The sequence below is a fragment of the Mustela erminea genome, chromosome 14 (genome assembly GCF_009829155.1).
Source record: "Mustela erminea isolate mMusErm1 chromosome 14, mMusErm1.Pri, whole genome shotgun sequence".
In the NCBI taxonomy this organism is placed as follows: domain Eukaryota; kingdom Metazoa; phylum Chordata; class Mammalia; order Carnivora; family Mustelidae; genus Mustela; species Mustela erminea.
In genome coordinates this window covers 9,389,507-9,413,212 of record NC_045627.1, presented here as the reverse complement: position 1 = coordinate 9,413,212, position 23,706 = coordinate 9,389,507, and the positions used below count along the sequence as shown (strand labels likewise).

The 23,706-nt window shown below is 50.3% G+C and overlaps 2 protein-coding genes across 3 annotated transcripts; both read left to right on the top strand.

Moving 5' to 3' along the window:
- Positions 1-12,287: 12,287 nt before the first annotated feature.
- LOC116573594 (spermatogenesis-associated protein 31E1-like) lies at positions 12,288-13,732 on the top strand. The gene is made up of 3 exons (XM_032313761.1): positions 12,288-12,473; positions 12,829-12,886; positions 13,433-13,732. Exons 1-3 carry the CDS (start codon positions 12,288-12,290, stop codon positions 13,495-13,497), a joined length of 309 nt encoding a protein of 102 aa, XP_032169652.1. The 3' UTR covers positions 13,498-13,732.
- A 1,178-nt stretch (positions 13,733-14,910) lies between these two features.
- LOC116573085 (spermatogenesis-associated protein 31E1-like) lies at positions 14,911-18,650 on the top strand. Of its 2 annotated transcripts, none has more exons than XM_032312750.1 (2): positions 14,911-14,962; positions 15,738-18,650. In XM_032312750.1, exon 2 carries the CDS (start codon positions 15,853-15,855, stop codon positions 18,589-18,591), a length of 2,739 nt encoding a protein of 912 aa, XP_032168641.1. In that variant the 5' UTR covers positions 14,911-14,962; positions 15,738-15,852; the 3' UTR covers positions 18,592-18,650. The 2 variants fall into 2 exon arrangements, with proteins under 2 accessions (XP_032168641.1, XP_032168640.1); XM_032312749.1 differs by lacking the exon at positions 14,911-14,962 and having other exon boundaries at positions 15,723-16,044; positions 16,078-18,650.
- The last annotated feature ends 5,056 nt before the right edge of the window (positions 18,651-23,706 follow it).

The window sequence follows — 23,706 nt, the reverse complement described above, 5'->3', positions numbered from 1 at the left end:
ACTGCACAGAGCTTTCAATTCCATCCCGGTTCCATGGAACTTTCAATTCCATCCCGGTCAAAATTCCACCAGCATTGGGGTGCCTGGGTGGCTCAGTGGGTTAAGCCTCTGCTTTCGGCTCAGGTCATGATCTCAGGGTTCTGGGATCGAGCCCCGCATCGGGCTGTCTGCTCAGCAGGGGGCCTGCTTCCCCCTTCCCCTCTGTCTGCCTCTCTGCCTACTTGTGATCTCTCTCTGTCAAATAAATAAATAAAATCTTTAAAAAAAAATTCCACCAGCATTGTTCAAATTGCTGGAACAAGCAATCCCAAAATTTGTATGGAACCAGAAAAGATCCCAAATTGCTAAGGAAATGTTCTAAAAGAAAAACAAAACCAGGGGCATTATATTGCTTGATTTCAAGCTTTACTACAAAGCTGTAATCACCAAGACAGCATGGTACTGGCACAAAAACACGACACACAGGCCAGTGGAACAGAGGAGAGAGCCCAGGTATTAATGCAAAACTCTATCGTCAAATAATCTTTGACAAACAGGAAAAAATATCCAGTGGAAAAAAGACAGACTCTTCAATAAATGGTACTGGGAAAATTGGACAGCTATATATATAGAAGAATGAAGCTTGACCATCCTCTTACACCATACACAAAGATAAACTCAAAATGAATAAAAGACCTCAACGTGAGGCAGGAATCTATCAAAATCCTAGAGGAGAACATAGGCAGTAAGCTCTTCAACATCATCCACAGCAACTTCTTTCAAGACATGTCTCCAAATGCAAAGGAAATGAAAACAAAAATGAATTTTTCGGACTTCATCAAGATCAAAAGCTTCTGCACAGCAAAGGAAACAGTCAATAAAACAAAGACGTAACCCATGGAATGGGAGAAGATATTTGCAAATGACAGTACAGACAAAGGGCTGTTATCCAAGATCTATAAAGAGCTACTCAAACTCAACACTCAACACTCAACACTCAAAAGAGCAGATAATCCTTTCTGATGGAGGCATAATACTCCATAGTGTATATGGACCACATCTTACTTATCCATTCGTCCGTTGAAAGGCATCTTGGTTCTTTCCATAGTTTGACGACCATGGCCATTGCTGCTATAAACATTGGGGTACAGATGGCCCTTCTTTTCACGACATCTGTATCTTTGGGGCAAATACCCAGGAGTGCAATTGCAGGGTCATAGGGAAGTTCTATTTTTAATTTCTCGAGGAATCTCCACACTGTTCTCCAAAGAGGCTGCATGCACCTACTTGCATTCCCACCAACAGTGTAAGAGGGTTCCCCTTTCTCCACATTCTCTCCAACACATGTTGTTTCCTGTTTTGTTAATTTTGGCCATTCTAACTGGTGTAAAGGTGATATCTCAATGTGGTTTTAATTTGAATCTCCCTGAAGGCTAATGATGATGAACATTTCTTCAACGGACAAATGGATAAGGAAGATGTGGTCCATATACACTACGGAGTATTATGCCTCCATCAGAAAGGACCAATACCCAACTTTTGTAGCAACATGGATGGGACTGGGAGAGATTATGCTGAGTGAAATAAGTCAAGCAGAGAGAGTCAATTATCATATGGTTTCACTTATTTGTGGAGCATAACAAATATCATGGAGGACAAGGGGTGTTAGAGAGGAGAAAGGAGTTGGGGTAAATTGGAAGGGGAGGTGAATCATGAGAGACTATGGACTCTGAAAAACAATCTGAGGGGTTTGAAGTGGCGGGAGTGTGGGAGGTTGGGGTACCAGATAGATGGTGGGTATTATAGAGGGCACGGATTGCATGGAGCACTGGGTGTGGTGAAAAAATAATGAATACTGTTTTTCTGAAAACAAATAAATTAAAAATATACATATAAAAAATAAATAAATAAATTTGCATTCCCACCAAAAAAAAAAAAAAGAAGAAGAAAAAGCAGATAATCTCGTCAAAAAATGAGTAGACAGGAACAGACACTTCTCCAGATAAGACATACAAATGGCTAACAGACACATGAAAAAATGTTCATCATCATCATCATCAGGGAGATTCAAATCAAAACCACTTTGAGATACCACCTTACACCAGTTAGAATGGCCAAAATGAACAGCACAGGAAACAAGTGTTGGAGAAGTTATGGAGAAAGGGGAATCATTTTCCAGGGTCCTGTCCCTCGAGCTCTCCAATTGGGGAACCCTGAGTCACACCCCACAAGTCCACCTGCCACCCAGGCAGAAACGATGCCTTTCAGAGCTGTGGAAAAGCCTCAGAGTGAGAGAAACCTTTGTGACCCAACAGGGCCATATCCAAACTCTGGCGCCTATGGCGGGTCAAAAGTTGGAGGCTGACGCCTGGCCACAACCCCTCCCTCAACTCTGCTTCAGGAAAGCTCCCCTGCACTGCGGCCCCCGGGTGGGCCCCGTCGTCTCCACATGTTTTCCAGATGGCCGAGACAGGCCCTAGGCAAGAAAGTGCTCTAGGCCACAGGGGACAGGGCAGTCCGAAGGGTTGCCCAACACCGACCAATTCTCACGAGCTTTCTGCCCCAATTGATCAAGATTTGGGCAGAAAACTCATGAGAATTGGTCAGAAAACCCCCAGCAAACTCACTTCATGTCTGCCTGGCCCGGGATCCATAGTTGTCCTGGCTCGAACCCTGCCAGAAAGCCCTCTGTGAGTCAGGTGCAGGCGAGGCCAATGCCTCCTGCTCCTCAGCCTCCAGGGGTCCCCTCCCTGGCACTGGCAGATGGGACCTGCCATGCCCCTAGGCCCAGGCCTGAACCCTCACCTGGTTTTTCAGTCTTCCTTTTCCAGGGTCCTGTCCCTCGAGCCCTCCAATTGGGGAACCCTGAGTCCCATGCCACAAGTCCACCTGTCACCAAGCCAGAAATGGTGCCTTTCAGAGCTGCGGAAAACCCTCAGAGGGAGAGAAACCTTCATGCCCCCACTGAGGTTATCCCCAAACGACAGTGCCACAGCAGGCTGAAAAGTTGAAAGCTGACACCTGGCCAAAACCCCTCCAACAACCCTGCTTTGGGAAAGCTCCACTGTGCCTGGATCCCAGGTGGGCTGCGTTGTCTCAGTGCATTTTCCCAATGGCTGAGACATGCACTGAGCGAGAAAGCACTCTAGGCCACGGGGGACAGGGCGGTCCAGAGGGCTGCCCAAATCAATTGGGCGGAAAGCTTGTGAGGATTGGGCGGCGTTGGGTGGCCCTCTGGACCGCCCTGTCCCCCATTGATTTGGGTAGAAAGCTAATGAGAATTGGCTGGTGTTGGGCAGCAATTGGGACCGCACTGTCCCCTGAGGCCTAGAGCAATTTCTTGCTCGGTGCATGTTGCAGCCATCCAGAAAACTGCGCCGAGATGACCCTGCCCACCCAAGGGCCCCTGCCCAGGGGAGCTTTCCTAAGAGCAGAGTTAAGGGAGGGTTTGGGGCCAGGCATCAGCCTCCAACTTTTCTTCCCGGTTTGGTGTTGACGGTTGGGGATGGCCTCAGTGGGGGCATGAAGTTTTCTCTTGCTCTGAGGGTTTTTGTGCAGCTCTGAAAGGCAGCGTTTCCTCTTGGTGGCAGGTGGATTCATTGGGTGTGACTCAGGGTTTCCTGAGTCACACCCAATTGGAGGTCTCGAGGAATAGGACCCTGGAGAAGGAAGACTGATAAACCGGGTGAGGGTCAGGGCCCTGGCCTAGGGAGCATGGCAGGCCCCATCTACCAGTGCGACCAAGGGTACCTCAGGAGGCTGAGTAGCAGGAGGTGGTGGCCTCGCCTGTGCCTGACACACTGTGGCTTACTGGCAGGGTTCGAGCCGGGACAACTCAGGATCCTGTGCAAGGCCCAGGGGGTGGCCCTGCAAACATGTGGTGCATGAAGTGAATTTGCCACTGGTTTTTCAGCCAATTCTCACGAGCTTTCTGCCCAAATCGATATCGGTATCGATTTAGGCAGAGAGCTCGTGAGAATTGGCCAGCGTTGGGTGACTATTCAAACTGCACTGTCCCTCGTGGCCTAGAGTGCTTTCTCGCTCAGTGCATGTTGCGGCCGTCTGGAAAACACGCCGAGAACACGCTGCCCACCCGAGGGCCCCTGCACAGGGGAGCTTTCCAGGAGCACAGTTGAGGGATGGAGTGTGGCCGGGCAGTCAGCCTCCGACTCTTCAGCCCAGTGTGGCACCAATGGTTGGGGATGGCCTCAGTGGGGACATGAAAGTTTCTGAGGGTATTCCACAGCTCTGAAAGGAACCATTTCCTCCTGGTTGACATGTGGACCCATGGGGTGTGACTCAGGGTTCCTCAACCGGAGGGCTCGATGGACAGGACCCTGGAAAAGGAAGGCTGAAAATCTAAGTGAGGGTGAGGGCCCAGGTCCCATCTGCCTGAGCCAGGGAGGGTACCCCAGGAGGCGGAGTAGCAGGGGGCGGTGGCCTCACCAGCTCCTGACTCACTGAGGGCTTTCTCACAGGGTTCAAGCTGCTGGAACTCGGGATCCCAGGCCAGGCCCAGGGGGTGGCACTGCAGACTTGTAACACATGAAGCGTGTTTGCTGGGTGTTTTCCGGCCAATTCACAGGAGCTTTCTGCCCAAATCCTTATCTCTTCACAGATGACATGATGAGAAGTAAGGTGTTTAATGACCTGACTACGCAGAGAAATGAGACTGCTAATCCACCGTGGAGGAAATGGAGGGCATGTCTGTAGTATAAGAGATTCCATTGAACCAGCAAGCCCTGGTATGAAAGTCTGTGAAAAACGACAGCTGCCCAATCCAGGCAGAACTACTGGTAGTCCACAAAACTCAGGAATGAAATGTTGGATCAGTCCACCAGATAAAGAACCATGACCAGCTGAGGTGCTTGTTCACAGTGAATGTAATGTAGAACGAGCAGCCAAAGTAGCAGGTAGAATACCAGCTATGACCATGTGACCAGTTACAGAAATAAGGACTCTAATTCTTTTTTTCATAAGACTTTGTTCATTTGTTTCTTTGTTCAGAGTGCAAGTTGTGGGAGGGACAGAGGCAGAGGGAGAGAGAATCTCCAGCGATTCCATGCTGAGCACAGAGCCCCATGTGGTGCTCAATCTCACGACACTGACATCTTGACCTGGGCCAAAACCAAGAGTCGGAAGCTTAACCAACTCAGCCACCCGGGCATTCCAGGACTCTAATTCTTATGAGAATTTCTTCCTTATTTTGTTATGAGTATTTTGTGTTGACTCATCTGTTTCTTCCTTCTCTTGGTCCCTTATCAGAGAACGTACGATGCACATTTGTGATGGTTAATTCTATGTGACAACTTATGTAGGTCAGAGGATCCAGATAGTTGATCAAATCCATGTCTGGATGTAACTGCAGAGGTATTTTTTAATATGTGATTTTCACTTAAATTTTGAGAAAAGCAGATTATGCTCTATAACGTGTGTGGGCCTCATCTAATCAGTTGAAGGTCTTATAAGAAAAGATTGAGGTCCCCAGGTGTGAAGGAGTTCTGCCTCCAGGCAGGGATCAGAATCAAACTGTCACATCAGCTTGGTCTGCCACCCATCTGCCCAATCTGCAGAGTTCAAACATGCCAGCTTTCACAGTCAGCAAGTTCTTTAAAATAAATCTCTCTCTTTCTCTGTCTCTGTCCTTTCTCTTTTTCTCTCTCAGTAAACACACACACATTCTACAACCCTACTACAGAAAGTACTTCACATTTGTAATTAAGAAAATGATGAATAAGGAATGGAAGATGGGCATCATATTTACTCAGAAATTATTGGCATGTGCCTTGTCTATTAATTATAAAAATTCTACCTGAAGTCTCTAGTAAATTCTCAACAAGCACCTTCAAAGAAAGTATAGAAAAGGACTAGGCTATCTACCAAAACCCAGGAAAAAAAACCAAAAACCAAAATGAAAATCCAGTAACTGCATGAAGTAGTAGGTAAAGTGATCGTAAGAATAAAATTAATCAAATAAGAAACATACACAACTGCAACTAAGAAGGGACATATAGCCAGACATCAACAAAACATGAGCATGGGATTTGCTTCTCCTGGAGGCAATGGAGCCAGGATGCTGGGTTACTCCAAACTCTGAGCAGGCCAATCTGGGTTTGATCCTCTGGCAGAGAGCTACCCACTGAAGAACTAGGCGTGGTTTTCTTTCCTTCAGAGAATTGCTGACAGACCATCTGTCACACACTCAGCCTGAGCCTGAGCCTAAAGAATAGCAGTGTCAGCCACAATTGTGATTCTTAAGAATGACTCTCACCCCCAACCTAGTGCAGTATCCTCTCACAGAGAAGAACCTGGTTAGGAAGCTCGGAAGCCAGGCGACTCACATTGGAATTAACACTGGGCCAGGGCGCATGGCTCTGGGGTCAGCTGTTCCCCAGACAGATTGGGAGATCTGACTAGCTCCTTGATCAGCGTTAAGAAGTGGGTCAGATTGAGCAGGGTGGAGATGCGTAACAAAGAAATAAACTGTGGACACCTGTGGCTGGCTGATACTCAACCTGGATGGCTCAGTGGGTTAAGGGCCTGACTCTTAATTTCAGCTCAGGTCAGGATCTCAGGGTCAGCTGGGCTAACCAGCACTTAGCAGGGAGTTGGCTGGAGATATTTTTTTCTCTCTCTCTCTCTCTGCTCCTCCCCCCTGTTGTACTTTCTATCACTCTCTCCCAAATAAATATATAAAACTTTTTTTTTTTTAAAGAATGATAAGAAAGGCTGCAGGGCTAAACAAAGTGAAAGGCCAGTGAGTCATCATGGCATCTCAGATTTCAAAATGATAATGAAGAAAGTGGAGAACAACCCATCCTCCAAAACATGCCAAACTCCGGGGGGGGGGGGGGAATCTGTTGCCTTTAAAAAAATGTGCCCTTGGAAAATATTTCCAAGGACATCTTCTGTTACTCACTCATTGGGCTTCTTATGAATATTTATGGCACAGGTATGGGAATGAATGCTGTTACATAGAGCATGAACATGGAAACAGGCAGAAGCCATGAACCCGGCATCAGAGAATGCATTGCTAAGGCAATTTCTGGTGCTTCAGGATTTCTTGTCAATTTGGCTGTGACTGTAATGGTATCTGTGGGGTGCTGTATACTTATGGACACGGCTCAGGGGCCAAGCCGTGGACTACAGCTTATCTTCCCAGGTCTGTTTAGGGAGAGGGCCAGAGCTCAGTATTGTTAAGTAAATTGCACATTTTTATTAAAGCAATAATCTTTGAAGAGTTTAAGTACTATTTTCCATTTCAGATGTTATGTACCACCTGAAGGGACAGTCAGCACTTAACATCATGGGAAAACTGGGGGTGACCCATGGGTTTATGCTGTTGAATAAAGGTGCAAGAACCTCTAGGAGCTTCAGAAAAGCACACATTTGCTCAAAATAATTTTTTAAGTGAAACTGTATTAGGAACTAGTTTCAGTCCCTTTCTGGCTCACATTGGCCACTTTTAAAAAGGGGTAGAGGGAATGTAGCCACAGCACGGATTTAACCATTTCCACACCAGACCTGGGGAAACTCACGCTCTGCATTCTGTGTTCTCCAGAGAAGGACGAGCACCACTGTGATCCAAAAAGCGTGACCACACAGCATTCCCATACTTTCATGTAATCAATGGCGCAGGTGGAAACACAGGTGACCAGCCAGTCAGGCAAGTGACTGTAGCTGGGGTCGCTGGGGCCAGGGAGTTAGTCCGAGTCAAGTCAGCCCACGGAAGTGCTTTTTTGTTTATATATATATATATATATATATATATATATATATATATATATTTACGGTTTTTTTTTCATTTATTTATTTTCAGCATAAAAGTATCATTATTTTTTCACCACACCCAGTGCTCCATACAATCCATGCCCTCTATAATACCCACCACCTGGTACCCCGACCAGTGCATTTTAAAGGAAACTTGATGTAATGGGGTGTAAACATTGGCAGAGAGAGGAGCCCTGTAGATTTCCTGCTCCTGCCGCCTACAAATACCAATGATTATCTCACTGTCAAGGAAGAGCCATGCATCATCTGTTTTCTTATAAATGGCAGAATCAGAATCTACAAGTGCCTTTGTGTAACAGAACAGGTCTTATCAACTTGACATTCAGCACAATCCAATGTCCTAGTACAGTCTGCTTCAGATTCACTTCAACTTGCTTGGTCTTTTGAGGATCCAAGAAGCTAATTAGTACCATTTCATAAAAATTTCCTAATGGGGGGTCAGGGCTCAGATGGTTAAGTGTCTTTCTCTGTCTGATCTTCAGATCCTGGGACCCAGCCCTGTGTTGGCATCCCAGCTCAGTGGGAAGTCTGCTTCTCCCTCACCCTCTGCCTGTCCCCCTGTTTGTACTCTCTGTGTCTCTCTGAGTGTGTGTCTGTCTCTCTCTCAATTGAATAAATAAAATCTTAAAAAAAAACCCTCCCAACATCATATCTGGGGAGGGACTGTCACTTCCTCGTCAATTAAAGATGACAATAACCCAAATTGTTGAAACTTTTGTGCATATCCAGCTCTGATCCTGGGATAATTTGGTAGGTTGTCTTCATCATGTTGATGGTTTCCTTTTCTGTGCGCCATACTTTTCAGTGCTCTGAGAACATGCATGTAAGCCCATTTTTAAAATTCAATAGCTCCTCCTGGAATATTCTGGAGTGGATGACCACCACTCACACCTCACCAGCACATATGAGAGCACCTGTGATTCTGCTCCTTCCCCAGCATCATTTTTTAGCTTAGCCAATCTGATGATTGAAACACATTATCATATCCTCCAATGTGTGCTGTTCACTCTGTCGATGGAAGACTCAGGTAGGAGGCAAAGTAGTTGCAACGTCACTAATCCTAGAAAGCTAAAAGGCTAGAGAGGATATGAGGCAGGAGCATCCTCTGTGTAGTGGAAGGGACCACAAAAATCCTTCAGGTCTCACTGAACTGGCTTTATTTACAAAAATATTTATATTGGAAGCTAAATTCCTTCTCTAGATACTAACATAAATATTAAGAAGGTTTCATTGTAACTCTGGGAGATATGAAGAACCATTTGGGAGTTCTTGTCTATTTCAGGGAATGTTCTATAATCTGGGGCTTGTGTCTCTCCACCCAGCGTTTGGGCAGGAGGACCTCAACTGACCTTCCCGGATTTGAATAGATGACACTGAGGCACAAATCTGCTCAGTGCTACCACCTGGGCTGTTGAGTGAGCACTCCGAGGTAAAACATTTCTCAAACCTTGGCATTCATCACAGAAAAGGCAGGGTGGTACACCCTGTGTTCTATCATTGGAGATTTTATTATGTATCAGGTGAAGCACAAGGGAGAGGAAAACAGGAGTGGAATCCATCTCTGTGAGCATCAGTGTCATGTAATAGTGCACTTCAGATGTCTGCCCAGCGTAAATACATGGAAACACTGCTTTTCTTACAAAAAGATACATATTACACATAAATATGTAGATCAGTGTTTATAACTAAACAACCAAAATGTTCCAAACATGAAAGCCCCATCTAAATTTCTCCAAAAGCTGCTATATATCTCAAATGTTTACTTTTCCCTATGTTTTATTTATGAAAAGCTCCCTTTTTTCCATCACTTGGCAAACTCAGGGCTTGTTAGCTTGAATGTCCCTGGCCTATATTCAAACACATTTTCCCTCCTCTTCTTTGCTTTAATAAAATCCATCCCCAAGTGTGAGGCCTGGTTCTTTTTTCTGTTGCGTCACGGTCACCTTGTTCCACGAGCCCTGGTGGTGGGCCAGCCAGACCCAGGCCCTGCTGCCTGGCACAGTCAGAATGCAGCCTGCTAACAGCCACAGCCCAATACCTTCATTTACTGCTGAAAATCTCCAGCCAGGAGGAATCAAATACCATCCACTGAGAATCAAAAGCCTGCATTTTCTTTTAGGTTTGGGAACCATCAGAAAGTGATCTTAGCTGGAATCAGCTTGTCATAAGAAGGGCAGTGGGGAGGTTTCAAAACTGAAAGTCGCACTGGGATCTTTAAGGTCTTGGCAGCAAAGACCCTTGCAGGGCACAAAGCATCTTACAATCGGTTTTTCTCCTCCCTTCCTATCGGCCATTTAATTTTTGTTATGTCTGATTTTATTTCCAAAGGGGTTGTTTACATTAGAGTGTACCTTAGTGTTTAAAAGCTACAAGCTGACATTTATGAATTATATAGAAGATGTAAGGAATAAGGAAAAGAAGCCCATACACATCCCAACCATTTTAAGAAATGCGGTATCATCCACATCTTTAGAGCCGTCTGTACATCCCTCCCCCTGTTTGTCCATCAGTCCTGTTCACTATTCTCTGTGTTTACCTTATATTTTTACCAAAGTAAATGCATCGCTAAATCAGTATTTGATTTTGTATAGTTTCGAAACTAGAACAAATGCAACCATCCTGCACAATTTTTCTGCAAGTCGCTTTTATCTCTTCCTCAGTAGCATGTCTAAGTAATGTACACTTACGATGTTTCACGGTAGTTCACTGTAACTTGAGCATGATACTGCAGAGCACATACCTTCCACTCGACAGGACTGGGTTGGTCCCTGTTTTTTATTACTACAAAATGGCAGGTTTTCTCTAGCTCTATCAGCAGAATCACTCTTTCAAAAGGCCTGCTCTCTTCAGCCTGGCCCAGGTCCTGGTGAAGCATTTTCAAAAGCGATGGCTCTAATTCACAGCCCTACCACAGTCAGAACCCATGGGCAGAGGCATGACATCATCACACAGGCAGCTTTCCGTGGTGTCAGCAGAACACTCCATACCCAAGACATTCTCAGAACTGAAGCTACTTTCTAGACAGCACCGTGAATGTTGAGAAACTTGGGCTTCTGGGTAGCAGTTCGCTGCAAGCCTGGGATAAATGTGAACTCATTTGGAAGTCCTTACCTACTTCCTCGGCTTTGTAAATTTTGAATAATCATTAATTTTCTAAGTCCCTCTAGCTGAAGTTCGTGAAGATTAATTGAAATAAAACATCTTAAGATGTTTTCAAAATGTACATGGCTAAAGAAGCACAAAAGAAGTTTGAGTTTCTTTTGTACTAGGGTGATGCAAGGAAAGAACATATTATGTGGGGACACTGGAGCTGCACACAGAGGACAAAAGTTCCTGGAATTAAACAAAATTCCAAGGACAACTCCAGATTTTTTCTTTTTTTTTTCTTTCTTTTCAGCATAACAGTATTCATTGTTTTTGCACCACACCCAGTGCTCCATGCAATATGTGCCCTCCCCAATACCCACCGCCTGGTTCCCCCAACATCCCACCCCCTGCTCCTTCAAAACCCTCAGGTTGTTTTTCAGTGTCCATAGTCTCTCATGGTTCACCTCCCCTTCCAATGTCCCTCAACTCCCTTCTCCTCTCCTTCTCTCCATGTCCTCCATGTTATTTGTTATGCTCCACAAATAAATGAAACCACATAATTGACTCTCTCTGCTTGACTTATTTCACTCAGCATAATCTCTTCCAGTCCCGTCCATGTTGCTACAAAAGTTGGGTATTCATCCTTTTTGATGGAGGCATCATACTCCATAGTGTATATGGACCACATTTCCTTATTCATTCGTCCGTTGAAGGGCATTTTGGTTCTTTCCATAGTTTGGCGACCGTGGCCATTGCTGCTATAAACATTGGGGTACAGATGGCCCTTCTTTTCACTCCATCTGTATCTTTGGGGTAAATACCCAGTGGTGCAATTGCAGGGTCAGAGGGAGTTTCTATTTTTAATTTCTTGAACAATCTCCACACTGGGAATGCAAGTTGGTGCAGCCATCTTGCATTCCCACCAACAGTGGAAGAGGGTTCCCCTTTCTCCACATCCTCTACAACACACGTTGTTTCCTGCCTTCCTAATTTTGGCCATTCTACCTGGTGTAAGGTGGTATCTCAACAGATTTTTAAAAGCTATGAAACTGATGGAACACAACTGGAGATCACAATGGGAACAGGTATTCTCTGAGCTTCACGCAGGATGAAAGGCAAATTGACAAAGGTCTGTCTGGCACGGTGAGTGGGTAGCAGTGTCAGGCCTGGGCGGGTGGAGGGATGACAGAGCTACAGGGCTAGCGGTGGAGAGGGGAGGTGGTCCGGCTACTTGTGTCCCTTACCTGCCCTCAAGGGCCCTTTGTGACCAGACCACAGCTCTGTGATGTGGGCATGAGGCTTGTGTCTGCATGGACACACCCAGGGCTCAGTTGCCAGAGGGCAGCAGTGCGATCGGTCACTAACTCTCAGGGCTCAGTTACCTGAGGGCAGCAGTGCGATTGGACATTAGTACTTTCTAGAGGGAAGGGATGGAGAATTATCTCTTCCCTCAGGAATTCCTTACTGATGGTTGGCTGAGCCCCAGTCCCACTCTCTGGGCCATTAATGCCATCTTTGCCTTTGTGTGTGGACTGGGGCTCTTCGTCTTTTTACTTTCCTACTTCCAGCCTGATCCGTCCTCACCACGAGGCAAGAAACACAGGAAGAGTGGGAAGGTAAGGAACCCTTGGCCCAGACCCAGCAGAGTGTAACTTGATCATCTTTTCTATTATTCTTTCCATTTTTCCAAGTCACTGGAAAGACCCCTGAAATGGGAAAGAATAGAATGGGTATTCTCAGGAGAGAGTAGACCACCATCCATCCAGGACAAGCCAGACCAGGCAAGGGTTAGAGGGACATGAGGTTTTCTCCCTGAAGATCTCGGGCCGGAGTCCAGGTGTGGTGGAGGGGTCCCGGTGGCCAAGGACCGGAGGTTAAGAGCTGCCTCTCTAGCGGAGTTCAGGCCCCTGAGCACTGGGTCATCTGCTGCTGGGGTGGGGGTCCCACCCTCCCCGTGTTCTCTTATCTCAGTACCAAGTGGAGCCATGGAGAAGGAGCAACAGAAGCAAAAAAAATCAGACCGTGAAAGGTGAGTGTCCGCCACTCACCCCTGCGTGCCCCAGTTACACTGTTCCCCCCGCTCTGAAGGCCGAGTCCCACTGTCTCCAGGACACCAGGGCCTGAGCCCATCCCTCAGGAAACAGAGCCCTGGGTGGGGGTTGGGGGCTCTGAGGAGGGAGAGTGAACCCTGAGGCTTCCCAGATTCTGCACCAGAACGAAGCCCTGAGGGGTTGGAAACTGGTATTCCCTAACCAGGCGCCCCAGGGCCTGGACTGGGGGCGGGACCACCCGCTCCCACTGTGGACAAGCTGTTCAACTCTGCTTAGATTCCTCTGGAGGCTACAGTAGGCCTTCCTCCCCCAGCAAGGTCATGAATGGGGAAGCACTTTGGAAAGACAAAGCGATCCCCATCATGAATCCTGTAGTCACCATGCGGGCATGTGGCCTTGGACAGTGCTGTTTGGGACTCCCGAGTCCAATCCCCCAAAGGTCTCCCCTAATGGGAAATTGTACCCAGCCTCCCGTAAGATCCCTGGACCCTGTCTTCTGCTGTGACCCGGTCTCCTGTTTCCAGGTTTCAGAGAATTTATGAAGAGTCTGGAAGAGGTTCAGGACCTGTTCTCCCTTCTGGAAAGGTAAAGAATCTGCTCCCTTCTCCCCTGGGTGGGCCTTCCTGAGTCTATGGTGTGACCCCTGGGCTGCAGGGAACAGCCTCTGGGGCTGTTTGTGGGGGCTGGGAGGAGCCATGGGGACAGACTGTGACCAAAGACCCAGGGTGAGGGACAGCAGGAGCATTGTGATGTGGGTGTGGGGCGTGGACGGCCGTGGGGACTGCTCCCGGACTCAACTGCTACAGCGGCAGCTCATGCCTCCTGTCTCCCACAGCCACCTGGAGAGGCTCTCTGACCAGGGGGGCTTTCACCAGTTCTTACGTCAAGCAGCCCCTGGGCAGGTGCGCCGAGGGGTGCCAGCTGGAGCCCGTCAGCCATGCAGGGAGCCTCTGCAAGATGCTGCTCCCGCTGTGGCCCCATCACCTGCCCTAACTCCACTGACGGGGTCTCCTCAGCCTCTGGCCTCCACCGTGCCAGCAGGACCAATGACCTCAATTTCCGTTGCTTCACACTCCTCCCTTACTACTTCCTGGATAGTAGAGCCTTTCCTCCCCCCGGATGGCTTTCCACACCAGCCACTCGCTCTTCCCCCTTCCCCGCCATGTCTCCCTCCTTCAGAGGCCTGCCCTGGCCCTCTGACAGCCTCCTGGGCCCCAGAGCGGCCAGACTCTCCTTTGACTCTCCCTCAGTGTGACTCAAGGGCACCCCTGCCGTGCCCCATCCCACAGAGCTCGGCTCCGCACACGCCTTGGTCAGCTGACAGGTCAGCTTCTCCTGTCCCAGCCATCTCGGGCCTGAGCCGCTCACATTGCCCCATTTTGGCCCTGTCCTGGTGGCAGGCAGCTGCCAATGCCTGGAACCTGTCCACCTCAACATGCTTGGAGTCCCGTCAAGCGCCTCTGTCCCATGGCCCACCAGAAGCCTTGTTCTGGGGAGACCCCACACCCAGACAGGAAGAGACTAGGATCCCCCCTTCCATCAACCCGGACGTCCAGAAGCTTCTGGAGATACTCATTGCCAAGAGGTCTTGGAGGGAGAAGGACAAGAAAGAAAGGTCAAAATACCAGCTGACCTCTTTCAGGGAGAATGTTCAAGTCCCCAGGTGACGGGCAGGACACCATGGGCCGCCCGTCCTTCTGGAGCATGAGGGGCAAAGCAAAACAGCTGCTTGGTCCTGAGAAGCCCCCACGTCCCAAGAGTCCAAGGGACAATTTAGAGCAGAAATGCCACCAGTTCTTCTGGGGTCTCCCCTTTCTGCACAGCGAGTCACTGGTGGCCACTGTCAGGGTGACCGATCCCCCATTGGAGTTCCCGTCTGTCATATTCAATGAGCTCTCTCATGCCTTGCCACTCCAGATTCAGGGCAACGTGGTTCCAAGCCTCTCCCTGACCCATGATTTACATGACCCTTCAGCCAGTCCCCAACCCTTGACCCTGAGATTGTCCCAGTCCCTGCCCCTTCCTCCATCTCAGCCCCAACCCCTCCCTCTGACTCAGCCCCAGCCCCTCCCTCTGACTCAGCCCCAGCCCCTCCCTCTGACTCAGCCCCAGCCCCTCCCTCTGACTCAGCCCCTTCCCCAGTCCCACCCTCTGACTCAGCCCCAGCTCCTCCCTCTGACTCAGCCCCAGCCCCTCCCTCTGGACCAGCCCCTGCCCCAGCCCCTCCCTCTGACTCAGCCCAAGCCCCTCCCTCTGACTCAGCCCAAGCCCCTCCCTCTGACTCAGCCCCAGCCCCTCCCTCTGGACCAGCCCCTGCCCCAGCCCCTCCCTCTGACTCAGCCCAAGCCCCTCCCTCTGACTCAACCCAAGCCCCTCCCTCTGACTCAGCCCCAGCCCCTCCCTCTGACTCAGCCCCTGCTCCAGCCCCTCCCTCTGACTCAACCCCAGCCCCTCCCTCTGACTCAGCCCCTTCCCCAGCCCCTCCCTCTGACTCAGCCCCAGCCCCTCCCTCTGGACCAGCTCCTTCCCCAGCCCCTCCCTCTGACTCAGCCCAAGCCCCTCCCTCTGACTCAACCCAAGCCCCTCCCTCTGACTCAGCCCAAACCCCTCCCTCTGACTCAGCCCCTGCCCCAGCCCCTCCCTCTGACTCAGCCCCAGCCCCTCCCTCTGACTCAGCCCAAGCTCCTCCCCCTGACTCAGCCCCAGTCCCTCCCTCTGGACCAGCTCCTTCCCCAGCCCCTCCCTCTGACTCAGCCCAAGGCCCCTCCCTCTGACTCAACCCAAGCCCCTCCCTCTGACTCAGACCTTGCCCCAGCCCCTCCCTCTGATTCAGCCCCAGCCCCTCCCTCTGGATCAGTCCCAGCTCCCACCTCTAACTGAGCCACAGACCCAGGCAGGCCTTGCACCCTCTGTCCCAGTTGGACCCTCGTCTCTGCCACCCGAGATGGGGAGGTGCCAGGTGTCTTGCCCTGTAGTCCAGAAGACACCATCTTACACGCCAACTGCTTTTCAAAACCTGGAATGTCACTTTCTGGAGAAGCAACTAGAAAGGGGCAAGGTACCCCCTGTGATGAAAAGATCTCAGCAAGTCTTTAGCCAAGGTCCTCCTGACCTTCCGCAGGGTGGCCAGGCCCCCGAGGGCCATGGGTCAGTCTCTGTCTTTCCTGGAGAATTGATCGACTCTGAGCTCTGGGAGCAACTGGATTGGCACCTTTGGAAGAGGCTCATGAAGCAAGGAAGGGGCTCGTCCTGCAGGATCCAGCTATCCCTAGAGATACAGCCTCACCAAGAGTTCCAGAAGGTGCCCCAGGCACACAGCTGGCACAGTCCCAAGGCCAAGTCTGAGTCTACAAATGAAAGCTGCCAGGCCACACAGAAGACTGGGTCCAGGTACCCGGGAAGGACCGTGCCAAGAAAAAGACTGGGCAAGGATTCAAGGTCCAGTGCAGGGAGGATCCAGAAAGATCTACACAGGGGCTCAGCGAGGTCTCCAGAGAAGGCTCCAGGAAGAAGTCGTGAGGAGTCAGACACAGACATGAAGCCCTCCACAAGCAGCACAGACGAGAAGCGCCTAGAGAAGGACCTGAGAGCCCATTTAAGGAAGTTGGGGCAGTTCAGAGAGGGTCAGATGCCTTTGGATGTTCATCCTTCCAGGCTTGCTGCCCACCACTCCTCGGACCTTCCCAGGAAGCCAAGCTCTCACGGGAAACCTGGAAAGCCAGCGCTTTCCAAGTGCTGGGAGCCCTCCCACGATTTTTCCATCCTCAGTCCATATGCTCAGCGGATGCTAGAAGCACATATCAAAAGGCTCAGGGTGAAGCACCGTTGGGGCCTCCCCCTCAAGGTTCTCAGGACTATAAACCTCTTCAAGTTGAAGAAGGGCTTCCTCCTCTCCCAGTCCTTCCCTTCCCGCTCAGCCACCTGCATATCCAAGGCTGGCTTGAGCACCAAGTTCATGGGAAATCCTTCTCAGCCCTATCAAGGAGAGGTGATGAAAGAGTCTTACCCCACTTGGGGGGGTCCCCTCGGTGCTCCCCAGCCTACGTGTGAGGAATTCCAGCAGACTCTGGAAGGGACCTCACCTGGGGGTGGCCCTCTAGCTGGACAGGGGCCCAGGTCACCTTCTCGGACCTTCACATACAGCTTTGTGGGCAGAATCTGGCACAGTGAGACTGTCTCTAGGACTCTTATGAACAGCAACTTTGAGTCAAGTCTAAGTCCAGCAATGGCCACAAAGGAGCTAAGGAGGGTGAATGGGGGTCGGGCCTCACGGGACATGACCATGCTAGAGCTCAACTTAGAGCACCAGAATTTGAGTGCCAAAGAGCCCGGGGAGGTGGGGGAGTTCAAGGAGGCCCCTGCCTGGGGAGTCACCTTAGAACCCCGTGTGCTGGCCAACAACCAAGGCCTCCGTGGCAAGCTGAGAAGATCAGGATCTGCAGGGAAAAGTGACAGTCCCTTGCAACGTACAAAGTTGGTCACCCGAGACCTCGAAGAGCTACGCCTTGAGGCACGGCGCAGGGGATCGGAGCCCCAGAAGTTGATGGAGTCAGAGAACCGGCTTCGTGATGCCACCCCCACCGTGCGCCTTCAAGACTGTGAAACTGGGGTCCTCCTTCAAGACTGTGCGACGGAGAGTCTCCTTCAAGACTGTCAGTCCAACATGTTCCTCGCTGCTGACATCTTGGCTTCTCAGGGATCTCTGTCTAGCTTCCAGAGCAGGTCCAGTGAGGACACATCTACTTCCGAGGTGCTGCATGGCCAAAGATCCCGTGGCCAGAGCCCCCACAGGCAGCCAGGACCCCTGGGACTGGAGCACCAATGTAAGAGCCTGAGCAGGTCATGTGTCCCCCCCATGGAGATAGAGAGCTCCAGGAGGTCCCCCTCAAGAGAGCCTGCCAAAGAGTGGTCAGAAATGAAGCTCCTCCAGATCAGTGAGGTGAGACATCCAGTCCAGAGCAAGGAGTCAGGAGAGGCCTCGGGAAGCAAGGCCTGTGAGATCTTGCTGAAGAAAGAGGAGGCGCCTCCGGAAAACTACTTCAGGAGAAGGATGACGCACTTGCTCCAGTGGTTCTTTCCCAGTAGAGGCAGAGGACTGGAAGGTTCCCTTCAAAAGGGCAAGGCTTCATCATCCCAGGGCCGGGGACAAGTCATGGGCAGGTCAGCCATGGACAGGGCTTCTGCCGAGGCTCAGGTGGTCGTGAGGGCTGTGGAGCAAATCCTAGAGGAGAAACTGTTGCCCAACCAGGGACTCAGGGTCCCGAAGGTTGACTGGTACAAAAAGGATCTCCAGGCTTCAGCAGACCCCAATGTCTGCTATCACAGGGTTCTCTCCTACCAAGAGCAGAGGAGAGTCATGAGGGAGACAGCCAGTCCACAGGGCACCCCCAGGGGCCACAACTATGCCAACAAGACCGAGTTGATCGGGTGGCCCTTCCCCACCAGGGTGCCAGAGTGCCCGAGCAGACCCTGCCAGAACGGGTCCCTGGTGCCGGGCCCTTCAGGCCGCACCCTGCAGGCCCACTGCCCCAGGCGCTGCCTCCTTAAAAAAGACAGTTCACCTGGCCAGCCACTGTGGGCTTCTCACGCCTTTCCTGGCAGAATAACTTTCCCCCAAGAAAAAACGCAAACAGTGCAGAGAAAACCTTTTTGTTCTCACATTAGTACATCATCTATGGGCTAATGGCGTCTTCATGACACAGTTACTTTGCTTCCCCAAAATAAATGTGATTTTTTTTTCCCCCCTCAAGAGTGGTGCTGGCCTCCGTGTGTGTCCTGTTGCGGTGGGAGGGAAGGATCAGGGTCTGCTCTCCCCGAGGACCTGCTTTGGCTTCCAGAATGAATGGGGCCTTGGAGGACGGTTTATCTCGGGGTCCACCCCCGCCCCCTTCCTCCCTCTCCTTCAGTTTCCATGACAAGGTGAACAAGACCCAGACTGGGACCTCTCCTGCTTTCCCTCCACCTGGAGCTTGTGTGGCTTTAGGGAGGGTTTGCGAGGCAGAAATCCCACGCAGGCTTTAGGAAGACGGAATTCTAGGTCAGAGTGGGGCCTGCAGTTGGGAGACACAAGGCTGGCCTTGAGGGCAGAGGTGAGAAATCCTGTCCCACCCCCCGCAGTCTCCTGTGGGGAGTAGAGGAGGGCCACCCCAGGAGCCATCTCACCCCAGGGAATCCCGTCTTAGCTCCCTTAGCCCCTCTTCTCACACTCAAAGCCGCAAGGGACAAGCTCGAACCCGGTGCTGAGGGTGTGTGGGGCGTGCCACAGAGATCCCCAGGGACCCACCTGCCCAGGCCCAGGGCACTGAAGGGGCCTGCCCACCAGCACCCCCTTCCCCTCTTGGGGGATTGAGGGAGTGTGGCTGTGGGCAGGGGCCCCTGTACTTAGGGTGGGACGCCAGGAAGGAGGCCAAGTGACAGAGTGTGCCCATGCCTGATGTGACGACTGAAGACCCTTGGTGTCCCACTGCCACCTATGGGCCCAGAGGGGAGAAGTTAGAGGCCCTGGGGCTGTCCCCACAGGGTCTGTGCCCCACTCCAGCTGCCAATCCCAGGGGTGAGGGGGTGGGGGTAGTGGGGTGGGGGTTGTACAGAAGCCACCTGAGCTCCCACACAGACGGCCAGGTGCCCAGAGGCAGCAAGGCCTTCAAGCAGAGAAGTGAATTTCTGCACAATTTGATAAGCTTGTAGGACTGGGGTCCCCAGACGGACTTGTGGTCTGTGACCTTTACGTACACGTGTGGCCCAAGGATGGCTCCCAGGGGACTGGTGGGGACTCAGAGGCCAAGGGACTGGCCTGGCTCCTGGTCTTGGTTACCCCAGAGCCTGGAGGGGCAGGAGGCCCTCATATGGGGCTTCTCCCATCCCCGGCTGGAAGGGATGTGTCCAGAAGGAGGGTGGAGTCTCGGAGGGCGCCCCCTGCGTGTCCTGTGCCCAGCCCAACATTGTCCTCCAGGGTCCCCCACACATCGCTCTGATGGGAGACCCACACAGAGACCCAACACAGAGACCTCTGACAGAGACCCACACAGAGACAGTACACAGAGAGCTCTAACAGAGACCTCTGACAGACACCCACACAGAGACTCCACAGAGAACCCTCAGCACGACCCTACACAGAGATCTCTGCCAGAGACTCACAAGGGCAGGGGCTAAGTTTCTGCTTATCATGATACCATTACTTATGATCATGCACGTTGTAGACTGCAAGGCCTTCTCAGAAACACCCAGAGACCAAGCCCATCCCATACTGAGAGATACCCAGCAGCTGTTGCTGTTGGACTGTGACAAACACCATGGCAGGGGCCACGAATGCCCTGGTGTGAACGGGGGAGTGGGGAGGGCACCCTGAGGGCAGGCATCCTGCACGCCGACTCCTATGATGGGGATCTCCCCCGGAAACTTGTGTGCACACAACTACGGACCATGCCTCTCCCCATGACAGAGGAGCTTTGCTACGCATCCTCGCAGTCCATTTCCGATGGTGTTTGGCCACTTATGTAATGGAAGACCATCGGTTTCCAAAATTTCATGAAATTTACATTAACTGAAAATTTTGTTTTCTAGACTCTATCTATTGGGAGGGGAGGGGCAGAGGGGGAGGAGTAGAGGAGGGAGGGAGAAGGACAAGCAAATTCCACACTGAGCGGTGAGCCTGGGCCCACCGGTTCTCAGGACCTGAGATCCTGACCTGAGTTCAAACTGAGACTTGGTGCCTTAACTGACTGAACCAGCTGGTGCTCCTGAGATTCTTGAACTAACTTTTGAAGTACGCAAGAGAGGAGAAAATACGTTACCAAAGTATTCACAAAATGGTAATGATGGTGATGTTCTGTGCTTGTGGAGGGTTTCCTCCTCATGAAGCCCCGACTCAGGACCTTGGCTTAGAGCACCTCGCTCACAACCCTAACCCCCTCCTCTAACCCCTCCCCTAACCTCTCTTCCAACCACTTGTCTAACCCCTCCTCTAGCCACTTCCCTAACCACTCCCACCTTCCCATGAATCAATCCATGTAACTGATGAAGAGCAGGAAAGTTTGTTGCTGTTGTCTGCTTTGTAAAGCAAGGTTGCTTATTGCCACCTCTCTTCTGGATTATTTCACAGACATTAGACAAAGCTTTAGAAGAAAGTTCTCCCTCATCTAGGAGAGTGGATCTTCCCACGTTTTATCACAAACCTTTCCTACAAACATCTCAGAAATGCCAATATAATACATAGTATTTTCTACAGATGAATAAAAGCAAAGATTTATCTCATTAATGTAAATGCTAAGAAAGCAAGACAGCGAATTAGTGATTGAAGCCTCACACCTGAGGCTTAAGCAGACGAGCAGAGACCTGCAGTCGATCAGCTACAGAGAAGGACGAAACACGTAAGCGACCTCGACTTCGCAATCACGGGGAAAACTAGGATGTAGGATTTGAAAAGTCCTAGAAATGGTCACTGCCTTTCAAAACATCCCCCCTATTCTTCCCCACAGAGTCCGAGAGGCCGGCAAGGCCTCAAACTTTTGATTTACCATGAGTCATAAAAGCTTTTCAATCTGGAGAAGTCCCTTTCTGAAATGGAAACGCCCTTTTGTGGCATTCTTTTAAGTCAGGTTCTTTCCTTCTTTCTCCCCAGCTATCTTGTCCTCCCCACCAAAATAAAATCTTTTAAAATAATGAAGTCTCTGCAAAAGGGCAGTGTGCTCTGCGCTTTACAACACCTCCATCTAGCGGCCATGTGGCTTCATTACATAGCAGCCCAAAATGAACTTCACCACCTTAAAGAGAAGAGGTTTTTAAAAAAATCATTCACAACCTGCATTGCTTGGGTGGCTCAGTAGGTTAAGTGTCTGACGTGATCTCAGCTCATGTCTTGAACCCAGGGTTACGAGTTTGAGCTCTGTGGAGCCTACTTAAAAAAATGTTATGAATTGTAGCAACCATTAAAGCAAACATGTAATTCATAAGACTCAGAACCAGGATATTTACATGTGTAGCACACATCAAATACATTTTAACATTTTGTGATGTAAGAATCTTGACATTCCTGGGGGGGACAAGATGGCGGGGGAGTAGGAAGAGGCGCCTTTTCAGCCTGTACCCCAAAGTGAGCTGATTACCTACCAAAGAACTCCATTCACCCATGAAATCAGCCTGAGATCAGAATCATACACGTCTGGATCTCTACAGGGGCAGAAGACGCCAGTGGGCAGGTAAAGCGTTGTGGAATGGCGGACTGATATCGGAAGATAAACAGAAGGGGGAGGGAGCCACCAGAGGCGACCTGTTGGAAAGTAATACCCCAATACGAGCGAGAGTGCCCTGCGTCTGGGGACCAGGATTAACTTGGAGACTGGTCGAAAGCACTCCAAAAGAGCAAAGGATCGCGGGGGGAAATTTTGGGAATCGGAGCGGCTAGGGACAAGGGCTTAAGTCCCCGGTCCCAGGACAGCCTCCCTGGCGCTGAGGCAGAGAGAGTGCGGCAGAGAAACCAGGTCTTGGTCCCTAAGCCGCCAGCGCGCCCAAGAATGCGTGGGTTCTAGCTCCTGTGAGGGGATGGGAGCCACGGGGTCGGCAGAACGCGCGAGCCCTACCACAAAGCCTGAGATACACGCGCACGTCCCTCATGCTCCCCTGAGAGAGTTACAAAGGCCCGGCCGGGGCTCTTTGACCCGCGCCATTGTTTCAAAGCCTAAGATGCGCGCCCCAAACTCTCCCCTGACAGAGGTGCACAAAAGCCCAGCCTGGTGCTTTCAGACCTGCGCCTTGTTCTCAGTGCCTGAGACGCGCGCGCGACCCATAGCCGCCTCTGAAAGAGGTGCGTGCAAGCCGGGCACTCCCAGCCCGGGCCAGCGGCAAAATGTCAGTGTGCGATCGCTGCTTGGAACCTCTCTGGCGGTAGGGAGCTCCCAGACAGCCGCCACTTCCTTGGCTTTGGGTACAAGCAAAAGATCCTGTGCCCCCAGGGTCTGCAACTTGGAACCAGCTCTGCCAGCGGCCAAGGGGGAACTTATTTAGGCTCTGCACCCAGACTTAGGCTTCTCTCTGAGAGGGAGATCAGGGTGCAGTTTGTTTTCCTCTAAAACTACAAAAACCATCAAAGGTGGTCAAGGTGAGAGAAAAAAAAATGTGAACAAACATAAAAACCGCCAGAGAACAAAAGCCAGAAAAAAACCAGTTTCCTCAGAGCCCACCCCCTTGAGGGGGGCGGGAGGACTTAACTCAGGAAACATCATTGACTGACAACCCAAGTGGCAGGCCCCTCCCCCAGAAAACAAACCAAGAAAGAAAAAAAAAAAAAAGAGGGAAAAAAAAAAGGACTACAAGAGAACAACCACTACTTCATAGGAAAACTTGTATTGTTCACTCGTTCCCACTATTCTGGTTCATTTTTTTTTTTTTTACACATAGGTAATTTTTTTAACCTATTTACCACCACAGCGAGCTTTACAGTACATCAAATTCCATAATACCCTTCTATCCTGGACTTTTTGATACATACCCCTATGTTTTTCTTTTGCATTTTTATTTTTTTGAATTCCTTTTTTTAAATTTTAGTTTAGTTTAGTCTAGTTTATTCCTTTTTATTTTTATCCTCTAATATTCATATAGAGTTAAACTTGAAAGTAATCCCCTTTCCCCAATCAATACTACCCCTATAGGTAAACCAATTTTTAATCCCGTTTATCTTAGGAAAGTTGAGTCCTTTAACAAAGATATCAAGATACATCCAGGAAGATTCAAAACAACCTTCCTCGCACACACTGAGAATTTATAAGAACTCCCCCATCTTCTTCCACCAGTGTTTCTGTGT

Coding starts and splice junctions, on each gene's coding strand:
- LOC116573594 (XM_032313761.1), top strand. CDS start 12,288: ATGGAGAATTATCTCTTCCCTCAGGAATTCCTTACTGATGGTTGGCTG. Junction 12,474..12,828: donor AACACAGGAAGAGTGGGAAG/GTAAGGAACCCT, acceptor CTCTTATCTCAG/TACCAAGTGGAGCCATGGAG. Junction 12,887..13,432: donor AAAAAATCAGACCGTGAAAG/GTGAGTGTCCGC, acceptor TCCTGTTTCCAG/GTTTCAGAGAATTTATGAAG.
- LOC116573085 (XM_032312750.1), top strand. CDS start 15,853: ATGGGGAGGTGCCAGGTGTCTTGCCCTGTAGTCCAGAAGACACCATCT.